Source organism: Carcharhinus amblyrhynchos, chromosome 16, assembly GCF_965287045.1.
Source record: "Carcharhinus amblyrhynchos chromosome 16, sCarAmb.v2.hapA, whole genome shotgun sequence".
NCBI lineage: Eukaryota > Metazoa > Chordata > Chondrichthyes > Carcharhiniformes > Carcharhinidae > Carcharhinus > Carcharhinus amblyrhynchos.
Window position 1 is genome coordinate 24,404,544 of NC_137339.1, and position 15,611 is coordinate 24,420,154.

Here is a 15,611-nt window from a genome sequence, read left to right on the forward strand (position 1 = left end):
GCTCGATGGGCTGAATGGCCACCTTCTGCACTGTAGAAATTCTATGATTCTATTGGCAAGCTCACCCATACTTGGGATTTTCTAATCTTACTTAAACCATTGTTGGAGTAATGAATACCTAGGGCAAGTGCCTTTTTCACAGAGAAGAAAGATTTGCTTAGAGCTGTTGCAGCATAACTTTCAGCAAACTAGTATGGACGTGTGATTCAAATGATCTGTGAATCTGGGTCACTTGCCTGCCTTGTCACTTGGAGACAAGCTTCATAATTTTGAAACCAATAGAAGGCATCATGCTAAAGCTATTAATAATGCCAGTTGAACTGCTGATGGAGGAGAAAACGGATTTGAAATCTGATACTGAGCACATTTTAAAATTTTTGGAGATATAATGAAGAAGATCAAGTACATAGTCCATGCTTTGTAGTTGAATGTCCAGAGTTGCACAACATGCCCAGGAATTCCCAGATCCCAGATTCTTAAAATGTATTCTTTCTTGGGATGTGCATTTTGCTGGAAAAGCCAGCATTTATTGTCCATCCCTAATTGCTCTTGTACGGAGTGGCTTGCGAGAACATTTCCGAGGGCAGTTAAGAGCCTGGGTTGCTGTGGATCTTGAGTCGCACGTAGGCCAGACCAAGTAAGGGTGGAAGATTTCCTTCCCAAAAGCATAATAATGAACGAGGCAGGTTTTTAACTATGATTATTAATAGCTTCATAGCCACCAGCACTGAGCTTCAGTTTTTCAATTCCAGATTTTATTAATTGAATTTAAATTCCACCAGCTGCCATGGTAGGGTTTGAACTTGTGGCCTAAAGCATTAGTCTGGACCTCTGGATTACCAGTCCGGTGACATTGCCATTATGCTACTGTTTCCTCCAAACTGGCATTTGCCCAACTGGCATTCAATAGCATACTTCCACAGCCTTGTAACTTCTTGGAATAGCTTCGCCTCTTTCTGCCAATTAAATGTCTGATTTTGGGGCCAAAATTGTATTGTTAAAGCACTGTGATTTCACTGGGGCCTACAGAAATAGGAACTTAGTAGTACAGAAGCCACATCTATGCTCTACTATTAGATATGTGACAGAGCAAGATATCTGCCTAACTACTGTGAAGGACATTGACCTAATCCCCGATCACGGGGATGGATCAAATTATTTAGGCAGAGACATAACAGAGTTGTCCACTCGAAGCAGTGGAAAGTTAGAGCAGCCACTGTTCCAATGGGGTGCTCTTGAAGGCCTTACTATTCCAAGGAGGGTGTTAAACATTGTCTAATTTCCTTTCACCCCAAGAATTAATCTTGGCCTGCTATGGCCTGGAAATTCAGGATGTGGAGATGCCGGTGTTAGACTGGGGTAAACACAGTAAGAAGTCTCACAACACCAGGTTAAAGTCCAACGAAGTTATTTGATAGTAAACCCACAGCTTTCGGGTTCACCTGACGAAGGGGCAAACCACGAAAGCTTGTGGGTTTACTATCAAATAAACTTGTTGGACTTTAACCTGGTGTTGTGAGACTTCTTACTGGAAATTCAGGCCATTAGTCCCTCCCGGGTTACCTCAGTGTTGCAACTTCATCCAGCCCTCGGAAGACCTGGTAGAACCACAGTCCATTCTCAGCAACCGCACAAACCTCAAGCTTAAAACTGTTCTTCTGAATGGAATTCCTGAGGTGATCTGGGAACCTTCCCTGCCCAAACCTCCACTGGGACGTGGGGAAGAAAACTTTATGTTAATGATTTGCTCCCTTTTGCAGTTTCTGACATTGAAACTAGAAGCAGGAGTAGGCCATTCGGCCCTTTGAGCCTACTCCGCCATTCATTTTGATCATTGCTGATCATTGAATGTAATATCCTGATTCCCCTTCCTCGCCCATATCTCTTGCTCCCTTCAGCCCTGAGAGCTATATCTAATTTCTTCTTGAAGTCACACAATGTTTTGCCCCCAACTACTTTCTGTGGTAGTGAATTCCACACATTCATCATCTTCTGGGTGAAGAAATTTCTCCTCACCTGAGTTCTAAAAGGTTTACCCCTTACCCTCAAACTATGACTGGACTCCACTGACTGTGGACGTATGAGGCAGAAACTTGGCAGATCTGGTTTTCAGCCTAAATTTCTATCACAAAAGCACCCTCACCCCACTCCTCCACAATATGCTAGCAGCGATTCACCCCAAATTATATCCGCCCCATCGCAGAAATTCAGCCATTGTATTCCTAAGAATAGCACATAATCTCATGGTTTTCAGTTCACCAGAGCTAACAGGTACAACCCTAATTCTCACCTTGAGCCCTGAGGGAAAATTAATCATTGAGCAGCATTAAGTGATGATGGAGTCGTGCCATGGGTTGCATTTGTGGGGTTTAGCGCCAATAAATGATGAGTCAGATATTAAAGTTTATTTATTACTCACAAGTAGGCTTACATTAACACAGCAATGAAGTTACTGTGAAAATCCCCTAGTTGCCACACTCCAGTGCCTGTTCAGGTAAACTGAAGTAGAATTTAGCCAATCCACCTAACCTGCCCATATTTGGACCGTGGGAGGAGACCGGAGCACCCGGAGGAAAACCACGCAGACACAGGGAGAACGTGCAAACTCCACAAAGAAAGTGACCCAAGCCGAGAATCAAACCCTAGCCCCTGGCACTGTAAAGTAGCAATGCTAACCACAATGCCATTGAGATATTAGTTACTAAGAGGAGAAGTAATTCAGAAAACCTTCACCACAGTGTCTATTCCCAAACTCAGGAAAGGGCAGAAGTTCATTGATGAAGTAGGTTAGATGTTTATGTTCGCAAAGCCCGTTTACTTTCACCTCTCTCTTTGTAAACAGGATGGTGTACAGATTACAGACAGTGGGAAGTTCTTTGTCACTCCAGAGGGAGCTCTGATTATTCGTGATGTTGGGGAAGCGGACCAGGGTCGATATGAATGCATCGCCCGTAATGCATTCGGTTTTATCTCCAGTAATATGTTGTTAACTGTCACTGGTATGTTACTGTTATTATCCTATTTTAATCTGTTATGGACAGAGATAATTTTTTTTCTCAGCAATATGGTTGGTACAGAATTGGCTACGGGTATATTGATTTTTGGTTTTTTTGTAGTGCAAAGGGAAATAATTTGTTTTAAAATGAACTGTGCTGGAGGATTAGGAGAGAAAATGAGCCACCTGCAATTTACCTTTCTAACTTGGCCAAATTTAGAACAGATCCCACAAGTTAATAGAGATGCAGGATCGAGGAGCAGAGAAATCAAAGTTTCATACTAACCTGATGGAGTTGGAATGCTGGAGGGACAGGATTCAGTGGGTCAAATGGCCACTCATTCTTGACTGTTGTGTGTACAATTTGTGGAACAGACCAGATACTGCAGTGGTCACAAGTGAAATTTTGTTACAATGCCTAACCACTAGTGATGAACTAGATATGAATATATCCCTGAGACTATGTGCCCGATTTTACCATTTTGATTCTAAGTGCTGAATCTGGGCGCAATTCAGATCCGACTTGGAAATCTATTCTCAGGTGCTCCCATAAGCACTTAGTCTGAAAAAAAAATTGCGAGTCTGAATCACGCTGTGGGCAGGGCTTACGTTTCGCGCCCGAAACATTGTTGCTCTGATCGGAGCTTTGAACTGCGCATGCGCAGTGAGAAATAATTTGAAAAACGCACCCTTGTCACAAAGCAGATAAAACGGCCCGGGAGCAAAAAACAGCAGTGATGGCCCCTACAGATATCGCTCCTCCCCCACAACATAACTATCCCCCTTATCCACCAACCCCCCCAGCTACCCAGACCGATCGCCACCCCCTGCCCCTTCCCCCCCCCCCCCCACCAATCACCACAGAGAGGCAATGAATGCCCCCCTGCCCCTGCCACCCCCCTCCCCCACCAGAGATCCGTCCAACCTCCCTCCCTTGCCCCACACCAGAGAATGATCTGGCCTCCTTCACCCTACCCACCCTCACCAGAGCATGATCAGACTTCCCTCTTCCCCTCCCCCACCCCCACCACAGATACATCTGACCCACCTCCTCCCCCCAACCCCCCCCCCCCTCCACCCCCGCCCTCACCAGAGAATGATCTGGCCCACCTCCCCCCTCCCCTTCACCGATCTGAGTCAGAGAGCCGTTGGAATCTCTGAACTTAACTTTTCAGAGGCTGGAGCACCCGAAACAAATCTTTGCCGAGCAGGTCTGTTTCGTGCCGAGTCTGGATGGGCAAACAGGACGGTAAAAGGGGGAATGCTGATAAAGTTGGGCATGCAAATGCATTTAAATCACCAGTGCGCCCGTTTTGGGGGCGGTTCAGATCACAGCCATTTTTGGGCTTTGGTTCAGTGGGCATCTGCATGGAAGCGAAATCGTGTTAATCACTTAACACGATTAACCCAGTGTTTTAACGATTAATCGGCAAAATAGGGCTGTGTGTGTGTGTGTGTGTGTGTGTGTGTGTGTGTGTGTGTGTGTGTGTGTGTGTGTGTGTGTGTGTGTGTGTGTGGCTATATAACGTCTGTTGTGTAGTACTGCAGTTGATGCTGATGTCCATCTTCCCTTGAGATGGCTTTCTTTATATAAGGAAACTAAATAGTAACGTCTTTGTATGTTTGTATCTTTGATGCTTTGGCTTTCAGCCCTGGAGGGTGGGCGAACTGGCGATACCTTTGTTGAAGAGTCTCTGCAGGAAGCTATTAACAGCATTGACAGTGCGATTAATTCAACGCGAAGGGATTTGTTCGACAAGTAAGTATGCAGTAATCTTAAAATCCCATTCCAACTCAGTCAAACACACACATAAATGTTTTCGCGTGTGAAAAATGTGGAGGTTCTTTATAATTATAAATAGTGGATTCATTTATTGTTATGAGTGTTAATGTTATACCTCAGCTGTGTAAATGTCACCAACTGTGTGATGGTCTCAGCCCTGATTACATGTTTTTCTTACATGTTTGAGCCACGTGGTGAACATATTAATGTGACTGAGCGCTGCCTTTGTTTATTCAGCTGTGAGGCATTTTCGCATGAATTTTATTTAAAGCAACTCTACTATTTAAATGTCTGAATAGAAACCCCTGAGACCCGCTCAGTTTTATCTGTGAACCAAAATCCTTTGATGAAGCCACGGCACTAATGACTCATAGAAGATTTTTTTAAAAAATAATTTATGAGATGTGCGCATCGCTGGCTAGACCAGCATTTATTGCCCATGCCTTTGAGAAGGTGGTGGTGAGCTGCCTTCTTGAACCCTGCAGTTCCTGACGTGCTGTTAGGGAGGGAGTTCTTGGATTTTGACCCAGCGATAGTGAAGGAACGGCAATATATTTCCAAGTCAGGGTGGTGAGTGACTTGGAGGGGAACTTACAGGTGGTGGTGTTCCCAGGTATCTGTTGCTTTTTTCTTCCTAGGTGGTTGTGGGTTTGGAAGGTGCTACCTAAGGGGATGGCACGGTGGCACAGGAGGTAGCACAGTGGCACAGTAGTTAGCACTGCTGCCTCACAGCGCCACGAACCCAGGTTCATTCCAACCTCGGGCGATGGTCTGTGTGGATTTTACACGTTCTCCCGGTGTCTGCATCAGTTTCCTTCGGATGCTGCAATTTCTTCCCACAGTCCAAAGATGAACGGGTTAGGTTCATTGGCCATGCTAAATTGACAGTGTCAGGGGGATTAACAGGTAAATAAGTGGGGTTACGGGAATAGGACCTGGGTGGGATTGGGGTCGGTGCAGACTCGATGGGCCGATTGGCCTCCTTCTGCACTGTCGGGATTCTGTGATTCTAAAGGACTTTTGTCTGCATATTTTGAGCTGGTATCCAAGAAATGTTCTCTTTAGTTTTGTTACAAATAACTTCCTAGCATTCCAAAGATTTTAGAACTCAAGTTCTACCTTTTTATTTGGCAGGCGTCCACGCACCCCAAATGACCTATTGGCCCTATTCCGTTACCCACGTGACCCCTATACTGTGGAAGCAGCAAGAGCGGGTGAAATCTTTGAGAGAACACTACAATTGATTCAGGAGCATGTTCAGCAAGGCCTAACTGTGAACCTCAACAATACAAGTAAGTGACAATAGCTCTCGTATGAAACAAATTTGTGATGGTGGCAGTATCTGTGCGCCAATTCATTATTTGCAACATCATCTGATTACTGTCACATGATGCATTATATCTGATGTGCAACAATGGTTTTGGAGTTTTACCAAAACTGAGTTGCAATAAGAATAGCATGAATTATTTAATTATCTTGCCAGTTACTGCTTAGAAATCTTGCTGCAGGCAATAGAAAATAAAATTTAAAATAAATGCTAATGTTGGAAATATAGAGGAGGATTGTCATATACCGGCAAAGATCATATTTTTAGACCATCGGTTGTAACTTGAAGCTAGGAGATATCCTTAATAGGACTGAACAACATGAAGGAGGGAGACAGGGAACAGGTCATGAGAGTGACAAATCTGTACCTGAACAGTGTAAATAGTCGGAAAGGATTTGATTTGATTTATTATTGTCACATGTGTTAGTATACAGTGAAAAGTATTGTTTCTCGTGTGCTATACAGACAAAGCATACCATTCATAGAGAAGGAAAGGACAGACTGCAGAATGTAGTGTCACAGTTATAGCTAGGGTGTAGAAAAAGATCAACTGAGTGCGAGGTAGGTCCATTCAAAAGTCTGACAGCAGCAGGGAAGAAGCTGTTCTTGAGTTGGTTGGTACGTGATCTCACGTACCTTTTTATACCTTTTTTTCCCACGGAAGAAGGTGGAAGAGAGAATGTCCGGGATGCCGGGGGTCCTTAATTATGCCGGCTGCTTCTCCGAGGCAGCAGGAGGTGTAGACAGAGTCAATGGTTGGGAGGCTGGTTTGTGTGATGGATTGGGCTATATTCATGACCTTTTGTAGTTTCTTGTAGCCTTGGGCAGAGCAGGAGCCCATACCAAGCTGTGATACAACCAGAAAGATTGCTTTCTATGCTGCATCTGTAAAAGGATGTGACAATGTTTTCAGAAAAAATTGAAAGGATTGAAACTAAATGATAATTTTACAAAAACCATCTCAATATGGCAAAGAAGAAGAGAATGGTGGTTATTAAAAAAAGCCACAGAAAAGATGCTAATTAAAAAGCTAAAATTGAACGCAACAGAGAAAAGAAAGACTTTAGAATTCAGATGAAGCTAGTAGGCCCAGCCAATTCTTCCACTTCCTGCTGTTTCACCACGCATTTTGATTGTTTCCTTCCTATCTAATTATTTTTTTAAGTGCATTATACTTTGAAAGCCTTCCCAAACAATCTATTCTATAATATTATTACCCTTTTGGATGATACTCTGCCTTATAATTCTTAGCAACTTATTTTTAATATTTCTGTCTCTTGTAACTAGCACCAACTGACTGCAGTGGTGAGCAATTTGTCTGAATCAACTTTACTGAAAACTCAAGTCTACTTTAGTGCTTGATTCATTTTAAATAAAATAAGCCCGACCTCTGTTATTAACTGTTGGAACCATTTCATTCGCTCACCTCTATACTTCCAAAAGCCAAAAGCAGTCTTCCTATGATTTGGTGATCAGGACTGCACTGATTACTCCGTCTCCCATCCATTGACTCCGTCTACACTTCCCACTGCCTTGGTAAAGCAGCCAGCATAATCAAGGACCCCACACACCCTCGACGTTCTCTTTTCTACCTTCTTCCGTCAGGAAAAAGATGCAAAAGTCTGAGATCACGTACCAAACAACTCAAGAACAACTTCTTCTCTACTGCTATCAGATTTTGAATGGGCCTAACTTATATTACTTAGTTGATCTTTTTCTATACCCTAGCTATGATTATAACATTACATTCTGCACCCTCTCTTTTCCCTCTCCCTTATGTATTCTATGAATGGTATGCTTTGTACAGCACGCAAGAAACAGTATTTCTCACAGTATACCAATACATGTGACAATAATAAATCAAATCAAATCTGACCGCTGCCCTTCTTTTTACACACCCAGTACCGTGCTTGCCTGTATTTTGTTTTGACTACATCCAAGCTCTGTGTTCTCAGTTTCATACATTTAACTATTGTTATTAATGTGTACCTATCCTGAACTGTTTACCACTGTTCTGTTTAGCACACAACCTCCTCCTTTGGTTGAAAAAACAGGACTGCTGGAAAAGCTCAGCAGGTCTGGCAGCATCTGTGGAGAGAGAAGCAGAGTTAACACTTTAAGTCTGATACGATTCTTCAAAGCTGAACATTAACTTGACTTCCCTCTCCACAGATGCTGCCAGACCTGCTGAGGTTCCTTTTGGATTTCAGATCTCTGGCAGCTTCAGTATTTTGAATTGATTTTTAATTCCTCTTTTGGTTTCCTGCTTCTATATTAATCATTTATATATTGAACTGCATTTGTCATCTGTCAGCTCCCAGATCCTTGTTAAATGATACTAATATTTCACAAGATAAGTGGAGATGAGTTGATGAAAGACAAGTTGACCTATTTTAACTCATCCATTGGGGAAGAAAGCACTTAGCCATTTCAGGGCATCTTGAATGAATCAAACCTTCATTAGCTCCATGTTCTAAATGTTGATCTCTCCCTGTCTGTTTACATAAATGGATCTCTTGCAGTTTTAATATATGCTTTTGAAATCTGTATCAGTTTACCTTGAAGTAGTGAATTCACCTATACTCGATATAGCCTTGTCTGCATCCTGATGTCCCCTTTCAGCCACCTTCTTTCAAGATAAAGGAGCTCCAGTTTTCCTGTGTTTCTTAATCCCCTGATGCAGCAATCTATCCAGAATACGTAAATTAAAAAAAATTGTAGTCTCAAAACCAATTCCAGGGCATCTCCTATTCTGCACTATTATAACACCCACTTCACAGATCACACTCCCGTACCTTCAATAACTCTAGAGAACAAACCTGTCTCACTCAGTTATCTTTTGAGACCAGGAAGTTTATTTTCCTGAAAATTTACCAGTACTTACCCACCCTGCAAATTAAAGTATGTTCAGAATGATCAATAAACGTGTGTTGTATAAAATCTATAGATGGTGTATGCGTTATGTGCTGAATTCGCTTCTTTTTCTATCGTTGTGTTTGCACAGGGTAACCACATATCACATATTGGCATTAATGGCTAGGGGAAATTCTGAATATCCACACAAATAGCCATTTAAAAATTTAACGATCCTCTTTTTTTGTACAGTTGCTTATAGCAACAATTATCTATCTGATCTATAACAGTGATGAAATTTGGTCCAAGCAATCAAAGCCACTTCTTCTGATCTTGGTTAATCACTGCTCCAACGTACAAAAACTCTATCTACATCCTGCAGCATCTGAGTACACATCTGTTTTCCAGCAAATGTACTTCAAAACTATCAAAAGAACAAACAACGTACAAAACCCAATTGGTCTATCTCCTGTTTAAAAAGAAGCAGTCGAAGCTCGAGTGAAAGAACCGCGGAAGCCCCAACCATGGCCGGATTTTGAGGATGACAGGGTTTTTGGGGGTGGGGGAAGGTGTTGGCGACGAGACTGATGTGGGTGGGAGGACTTGGACATTAATGGGAGGAGAAGGCAGGAGTGGCAGAGCGCCCGGTGTTAAAACGAGATTGCTGATAGAGGTGAGCACTTAAGAGCCTCAGCTGGGTCAAAGCTGGGCAGGCTGGCCTTGCCTTTGCAAGCATAAAATTGCAGAGAGGTCAGGATAAACCGGAACTCAGTGGGAAGGTGCTGGGGAGAAATCTTACACACACCCTCCCAACTACAATTCCGCTGGCAGGTGAAGGTAAAATTCCAGCCCATGCTGATTTGATTTATTATTGTCACTGTATTGGTATACAGTGAAAAGTATTGTTTCTTGCCTGCTATACAGGGATAAGATCCCCAGAAGGGTAGGAGTTTTAGTTCAGTGGGCAGCATGGTCAGTGTAGGCTTGGAGGGCCGAAGGGCCTGTTCCTGTGTTGTAATTTTGTCTGTTCTTTTAGACAGACAAAGCATACCATTCGTAGAGTACATAGGGGGAGAAGGAAAGGAGAGGGTACAGAATGTGCGAGAATTTCATGTACCTAAATTCATTTCAAACACTGCTTGTGATAAATTATTGCGTTTGGTTCTGATTTTGTTTGATTTGGCGCTTCATTTTTTTTTAGGTTATCGCTACAATGATCTGGTTTCTCCCAGATATCTTAACATGATTGCCAACATTTCGGGATGCACTACTCACAGACGTTCTCCTGACTGTGTAGACATTTGTTTTCACCAAAAGTATAGAACACACGATGGTACTTGTAACAACCTGCAGCATCCGATGTGGGGAGCATCACTCACTGCTTTTGAAAGACTTCTAAAACCCGTGTACGAAAATGGATTTAACCTTCCCAGGGGCTCCAATCTGAACATGGAGGACAGTAGGCAGCCTCTTCCATTGCCCCGCCTGGTCTCCACCACAGTAATTGGGACTGAAACAATCACTCCTGATGACCAGTACACACACCTGGTCATGCAGTGGGGCCAATTTCTAGACCACGACTTGGATTTAACAGTGGCTGCACTGAGTATGTCTCGCTTTTCTGATGGAGAGCCATGCAACAAGTACTGCACCAACGATCCCCCCTGCTTTCCCATTTTGATCCCAGATGACGATCCCCGTGTGAGGAATGGCCGGTGTATGTTCTTTGTGCGCTCCAGTCCCGTGTGCGGGAGCGGAATGACCTCCTTGTTGATGAACTCTGTCTACCCAAGAGAACAGATTAATCACTTGACATCCTACATCGACGCGTCCAATGTTTATGGAAGTACGGAGCAAGAGGCGCAGGAGTTGAGGGACCTAACCAACCAACGGGGTCTATTAAAGGCCGGTCAGGTTGTACCCAAATCTGGCAAACACTTGTTGCCTTTTGCAACAGGCCCACCCACAGAGTGCATGAGGGACACCAACGAGAGCCCTATTCCATGCTTCCTCGCTGGCGATCACAGATCCAACGAGCACATTGCATTGACAGCCATACACACCCTGTGGTTCCGTGAACACAACCGAATTGCGACAGAGCTACTGAAACTCAACCCGCACTGGGATGGCGATACCATCTATCACGAAGCGCGCAAGATAGTTGCCGCACAAATGCAGCACATCACATATTCACACTGGTTATCCAAAATCCTGGGGGATGTCGGTATGAAAGTACTAGGTGACTACAAGGGCTATAACCCAAATCTCAACGCGGGCATTGTCAATGCTTTTGCCACCGCGGCTTTTCGCTTCGGTCACACGCTCATCAACCCGATTCTGTACCGGCTGAATGAATCCTTCCAGCCAATTCCGGAGGGCCACCTCCCATTGCACAAAGCCTTCTTCTCGCCGTTCAGGCTCATCCAGGAGGGCGGCATCGACCCACTCCTCCGGGGCCTCTTTGCTGTCCCTGGGAAAATGAGGGTGCCGACTGAGCTGTTGAACTTGGAGCTCACAGAGAAGTTGTTTTCCATGGTGCACGCTGTCTCCCTGGATTTAGCAGCAATGAATATCCAACGTGGCCGTGATCACGGAATACCTCCGTACAATGACTACAGGGTTTTCTGCAACCTCACATCTGCTCAGGACTTTGAAGATTTGAAAAATGAGATCAAAAATCCAGAGATTCGCAAAAAGCTAGGAAGGTAAGCAGGACAATGAAATACACAAGTACACCTCTTCTAACGTAATTTGTGGGGCTGGTCCCTAATTCGACTAAAATAAAGAAAAATATGTTCATTTGATTTTCCCTTTGGTTGAGATCAACAGCACTAAGATCGGATATGGCATTATCCTCTATATAATTTGAAGTTCTTCATTTCTAGATTACTACCCAAACAAGATATCTCACAACTTTCTCTATAAATTTATTTATTAGTGTCATAGGTAGGCTTACATTAACACTGCAATAAAGTTACTGTGAAAATCCCCGAGTCACCACACTCTGGTGCCTGTTCGGGTACGCTGAGGAAGAATTTAGCAAGGCCAATGCACCCAACCAGCACGTCTTTCAGACTGTGGGAGGAAACCAGAGCACTTGGAGGAAACCCACGCCGACACAATGAGAACATGTAACTCCGCACAGACAGTCACCCAAGCCGGGGATCGAATCCAGGTCCCTTGTACTGTGAGGCAGCAGTGCTAACCATGTGCCACCCTCTCCCTTTCCGTTTCCCATCAGGTTTATCTTACAGTGAGCCGGGGTGGAATTACTCAACTGGAAAAAATTATCGGCAGCATTTTGCTGCTGAGCAATGTTGATGAGGAATTTGAGCTTCACTGTCCAAACCTGTTCCAATCTTTCAACTAAGTACAATTGTGAAAAAGCAATTGTCAGAAGAAGCTTGTTCATCGGGCCTTTTGGTCATAATTTATGCTAGTCCCAAGCGAACCAATTTTAAAGCTGGAAATCTAAAATAAACGCAGAGAATATTGGATAGGTCCAGCAGGTCCGTATGACTTCTTCAGAGAAAATCACTGCCCAGAAAAGACCAAGTATTCAATGCCATCTTAACATAACTTGATCTTCATTTAGCATCATAGACCCATAGAATCCCTACAGTGCAGAAAGAGGACCAACCACAATCCCACTGAAACCCCACATATTTACCCTGCTAATCCATCTAACATCCACATGCTAGGACACTAAGGGACAATTTAGTATGGCCAATCAACCTAACCTGCACATCTTTGGACTGTAAGAGGAAACCAGAGCTCTTGGACGAAACAGGGAGAATGTGCAAACTCCCCATAGCTAGTGGTCCAAGCCAGGAATCGAACCCAAGTTCCTGGAGCTGTAAGGCAGCGGTGCTAACCACTGTGCCACCAAGCTGCCCCCCATCTTCATCCTCCCAGACGCACAAGCCTCTCAAATTCCTGAGAGTGGCAAAAGTTGCAAAGCAAGTTTTAGTCATGTTGAAGTTGTATTCAAGGATCAAATTATGGCCAGAGAATGCAGGAGAATGATGACAGATAGTTCTTCTGTTTACAGGTTTGGTGATTATTGAGGAAGTTTTTTTTATTTTTTGACCTGCCTCTTTAAAGACAAATTCTATTTTCTCCTTAATCAGATTCAAATTCTGCTTAGGAATCATTGGCCTGAAATGTTAACTCTGTTTCTTTCTACAGGCACTGCCAGGCCTGCTTAATATGCTGACATTTCTGTTTTTATTTCAGATTTTCAGCATCTTCACACTGTATTCTGGTTTTTAAAAGTCATTAAGTTGGGTCTTTAGGGGATGAAACTAGAACCTTTTGCTGATCATTTGGGGTCAGAGAGGATAGAGAAAGCATGGCAAGATGACATTTAGATGAGAAGATACTATTTTCCATTGAAATACGTGGATGCATCTGATGGAAAAGTATAAAATGAAATCCTCGATGTGGAATAAACAGCTGTACAACTTATGTCAAAGGCAGCACAGTGGCACAATGGTTAGCACTGCTGCCTCACAGCACCAGGGACCCGGGTTCAATTCCGGCCCCGGGCCTGTGTGGAGTTTGCATGTTCTCCCTGTGTCTGCATGGGTTTCCTCTGAGTGCTCTGGTTTCTTCCCACACTCCAAAGATGTGCAGGTTATGTTGATTGGCCATGCTAAGATGACCCTAGTGTTGGGGGATTAACAGGGTAAGTTTGTGGGTTTATGGGAATAGGGCTCAGGTGGGATTTTGGTTAGTGCAGACTCAATGGGCTGAATGGCCTCCTTTGCACTGTAGGGTTTCTAATAAACTAAAACCAAAATAATGTGGATGCTGGAAATCTGCAATAGAAGCAGAAAATGCTGGAAAATCTCAGCTGGTCTAGCAGCATCCATAGAAAGAGAAACAGAGTTAACTTTCTGAGTCCAATATGACTCTTGTTTGGAACCAAATATTTCCAGCATTTTCTGTTTTTATTATTAGCAATTACGTAGAGCAAATACAGACATCAGTCACTTGTAGAAATTTAGATAAAATAAGCAAAATACTGCAGGAATCTGAAATTAAAACAGAGGACTTCAGGAAAGACTCTGCAGGGCTGCCCACATCTACTGGGGAGAAATAGAGTTAATATTTTGAGCCTGTAGACTCATTGTCAGAACTGAAGGGAGGGAGAATGTGTTAGAACAGTAGAAACTGCAACAAAAAGTAGCAACTTTAAGAATACATCTGGTCTTTGGATGATAACCTTTTATCGGGTATTTTCTCAGCTTGGTATTTACATAACTCATACCAACTGTGCAACACAAGTCTTTATTTATCTTACCAAGAGCTAACCTTGCTACTTTCATAGGTTGTACGGCTCTCCGAGGAGTATAGACCTTTGGCCTGCACTGATGGTGGAAGATTTGATACCTGGCACAAGAGTGGGACCAGTGCTACTATGCCTGCTTAGCACTCAGTTTCGTAGATTGAGAGATGGAGACAGGTAAATACCCAGACCATGTGTTATCTGACCCATTGATAAAAGGATATGATGTACATGTTCGCTACCCAGCTACTTTCAGATGAATTTTTCATACCAATGAATCTGTTTTTGTAAAAGTGTCAAGTAGACAGTTCTGAGACCATGGAAACCTTAGCACCATTTAACATGCTTGTCTGTCAGTTCCGGTTAAGCTATGCTTCTTCAGTCTGTCTGCTACATTTTGCATTTTTACATTTTGTACATTTTGTCTATTTGCAGTACCTATTGTTATGTTTGTACAAAGATGTTGAAGGGATCAGAAAGCAAGTTTCAAAAATATGAGATCATATGGGATTATTTTACACAAGTGGGGGAAAAGAAAGAAATATTCAGAAGAAGCTGAGGAAATTCCAGGGGTTTCTCAAAGTTTGCGATGTTCCAGAAAATCTGAAGTCATATGAAATCTATTGATGCATCTGGAATCATTGCAAAGCGTTATAAAACTGGTTCACAAATTTCACAGGATGGCTTCCTCACAGATTTTATATGAGACGTGGAAGTGTATAGTAGGATATTATTATACAGCTGCTGGTCGCCCTCCAATATCTCATTCAAATGTTTATTCTGAACAGTGAAAGTTAACCATAAGCTAAATGCAGATAACAAATGCTATTCAGTCCATGGTAGCTCATCCATCCAGCATCTGTTTTCCACTATTTACGTTAACAGTATTGCCTCTTTTCCACAGAGAATTAAATCTTTTAAACAAACTTAATTTCTGGCACTGCATTGGCAATTTCTATTCCCATGTTCTCCCTAATCTCATTCCCAATCCCTGTCTCTCTGACTCTGTATCCATTTGTTTTTATTTAATGATTTTTATTGAATTCTTTGACATGGACATTATGAGAATCATGTCCAAATCTGGCTCTGTATTCACTTGCACAATTACTATGAGATGCTGATCGAGCACATTTACCAAGAGTGCTGAGGAACTCTGTGCATCTGTTACTTGTTTTGCAGGGACAGAGGAAAGAGAGATGTTCCTGCTTCTGTGACCGTGTTACACTGTATAGTCTATTCAAGGGAGACTTGTATTCATACAACACTTTCGCAACCTCAGCATATCTCAAAGTTTTTTTCAGCTGATAAGCCACCTTCCTAAGGGTAGTCCGTGGTGTGTTGTCAGGTTATCACTTAAGGAACT

General features: G+C 43.0%; 1 protein-coding gene across 2 annotated transcripts in view; it reads left to right on the forward strand.

The window, feature by feature from the left end:
• The window catches only part of LOC145353895 (peroxidasin homolog), a 180,617-nt gene that overhangs the window by 135,497 nt on the left and 29,509 nt on the right, over positions 1-15,611 (forward strand). For both annotated transcript variants that reach the window (XM_080204846.1, XM_080204847.1), the window contains 5 exons: positions 2,843-2,999; positions 4,646-4,754; positions 5,913-6,070; positions 10,160-11,663; positions 14,291-14,425. In XM_080204846.1, the coding sequence (XP_080060972.1) occupies positions 2,843-2,999; positions 4,646-4,754; positions 5,913-6,070; positions 10,160-11,663; positions 14,291-14,425 (2,063 nt within the window). The remainder of the gene's footprint in view (positions 1-2,842; positions 3,000-4,645; positions 4,755-5,912; positions 6,071-10,159; positions 11,664-14,290; positions 14,426-15,611) is intronic.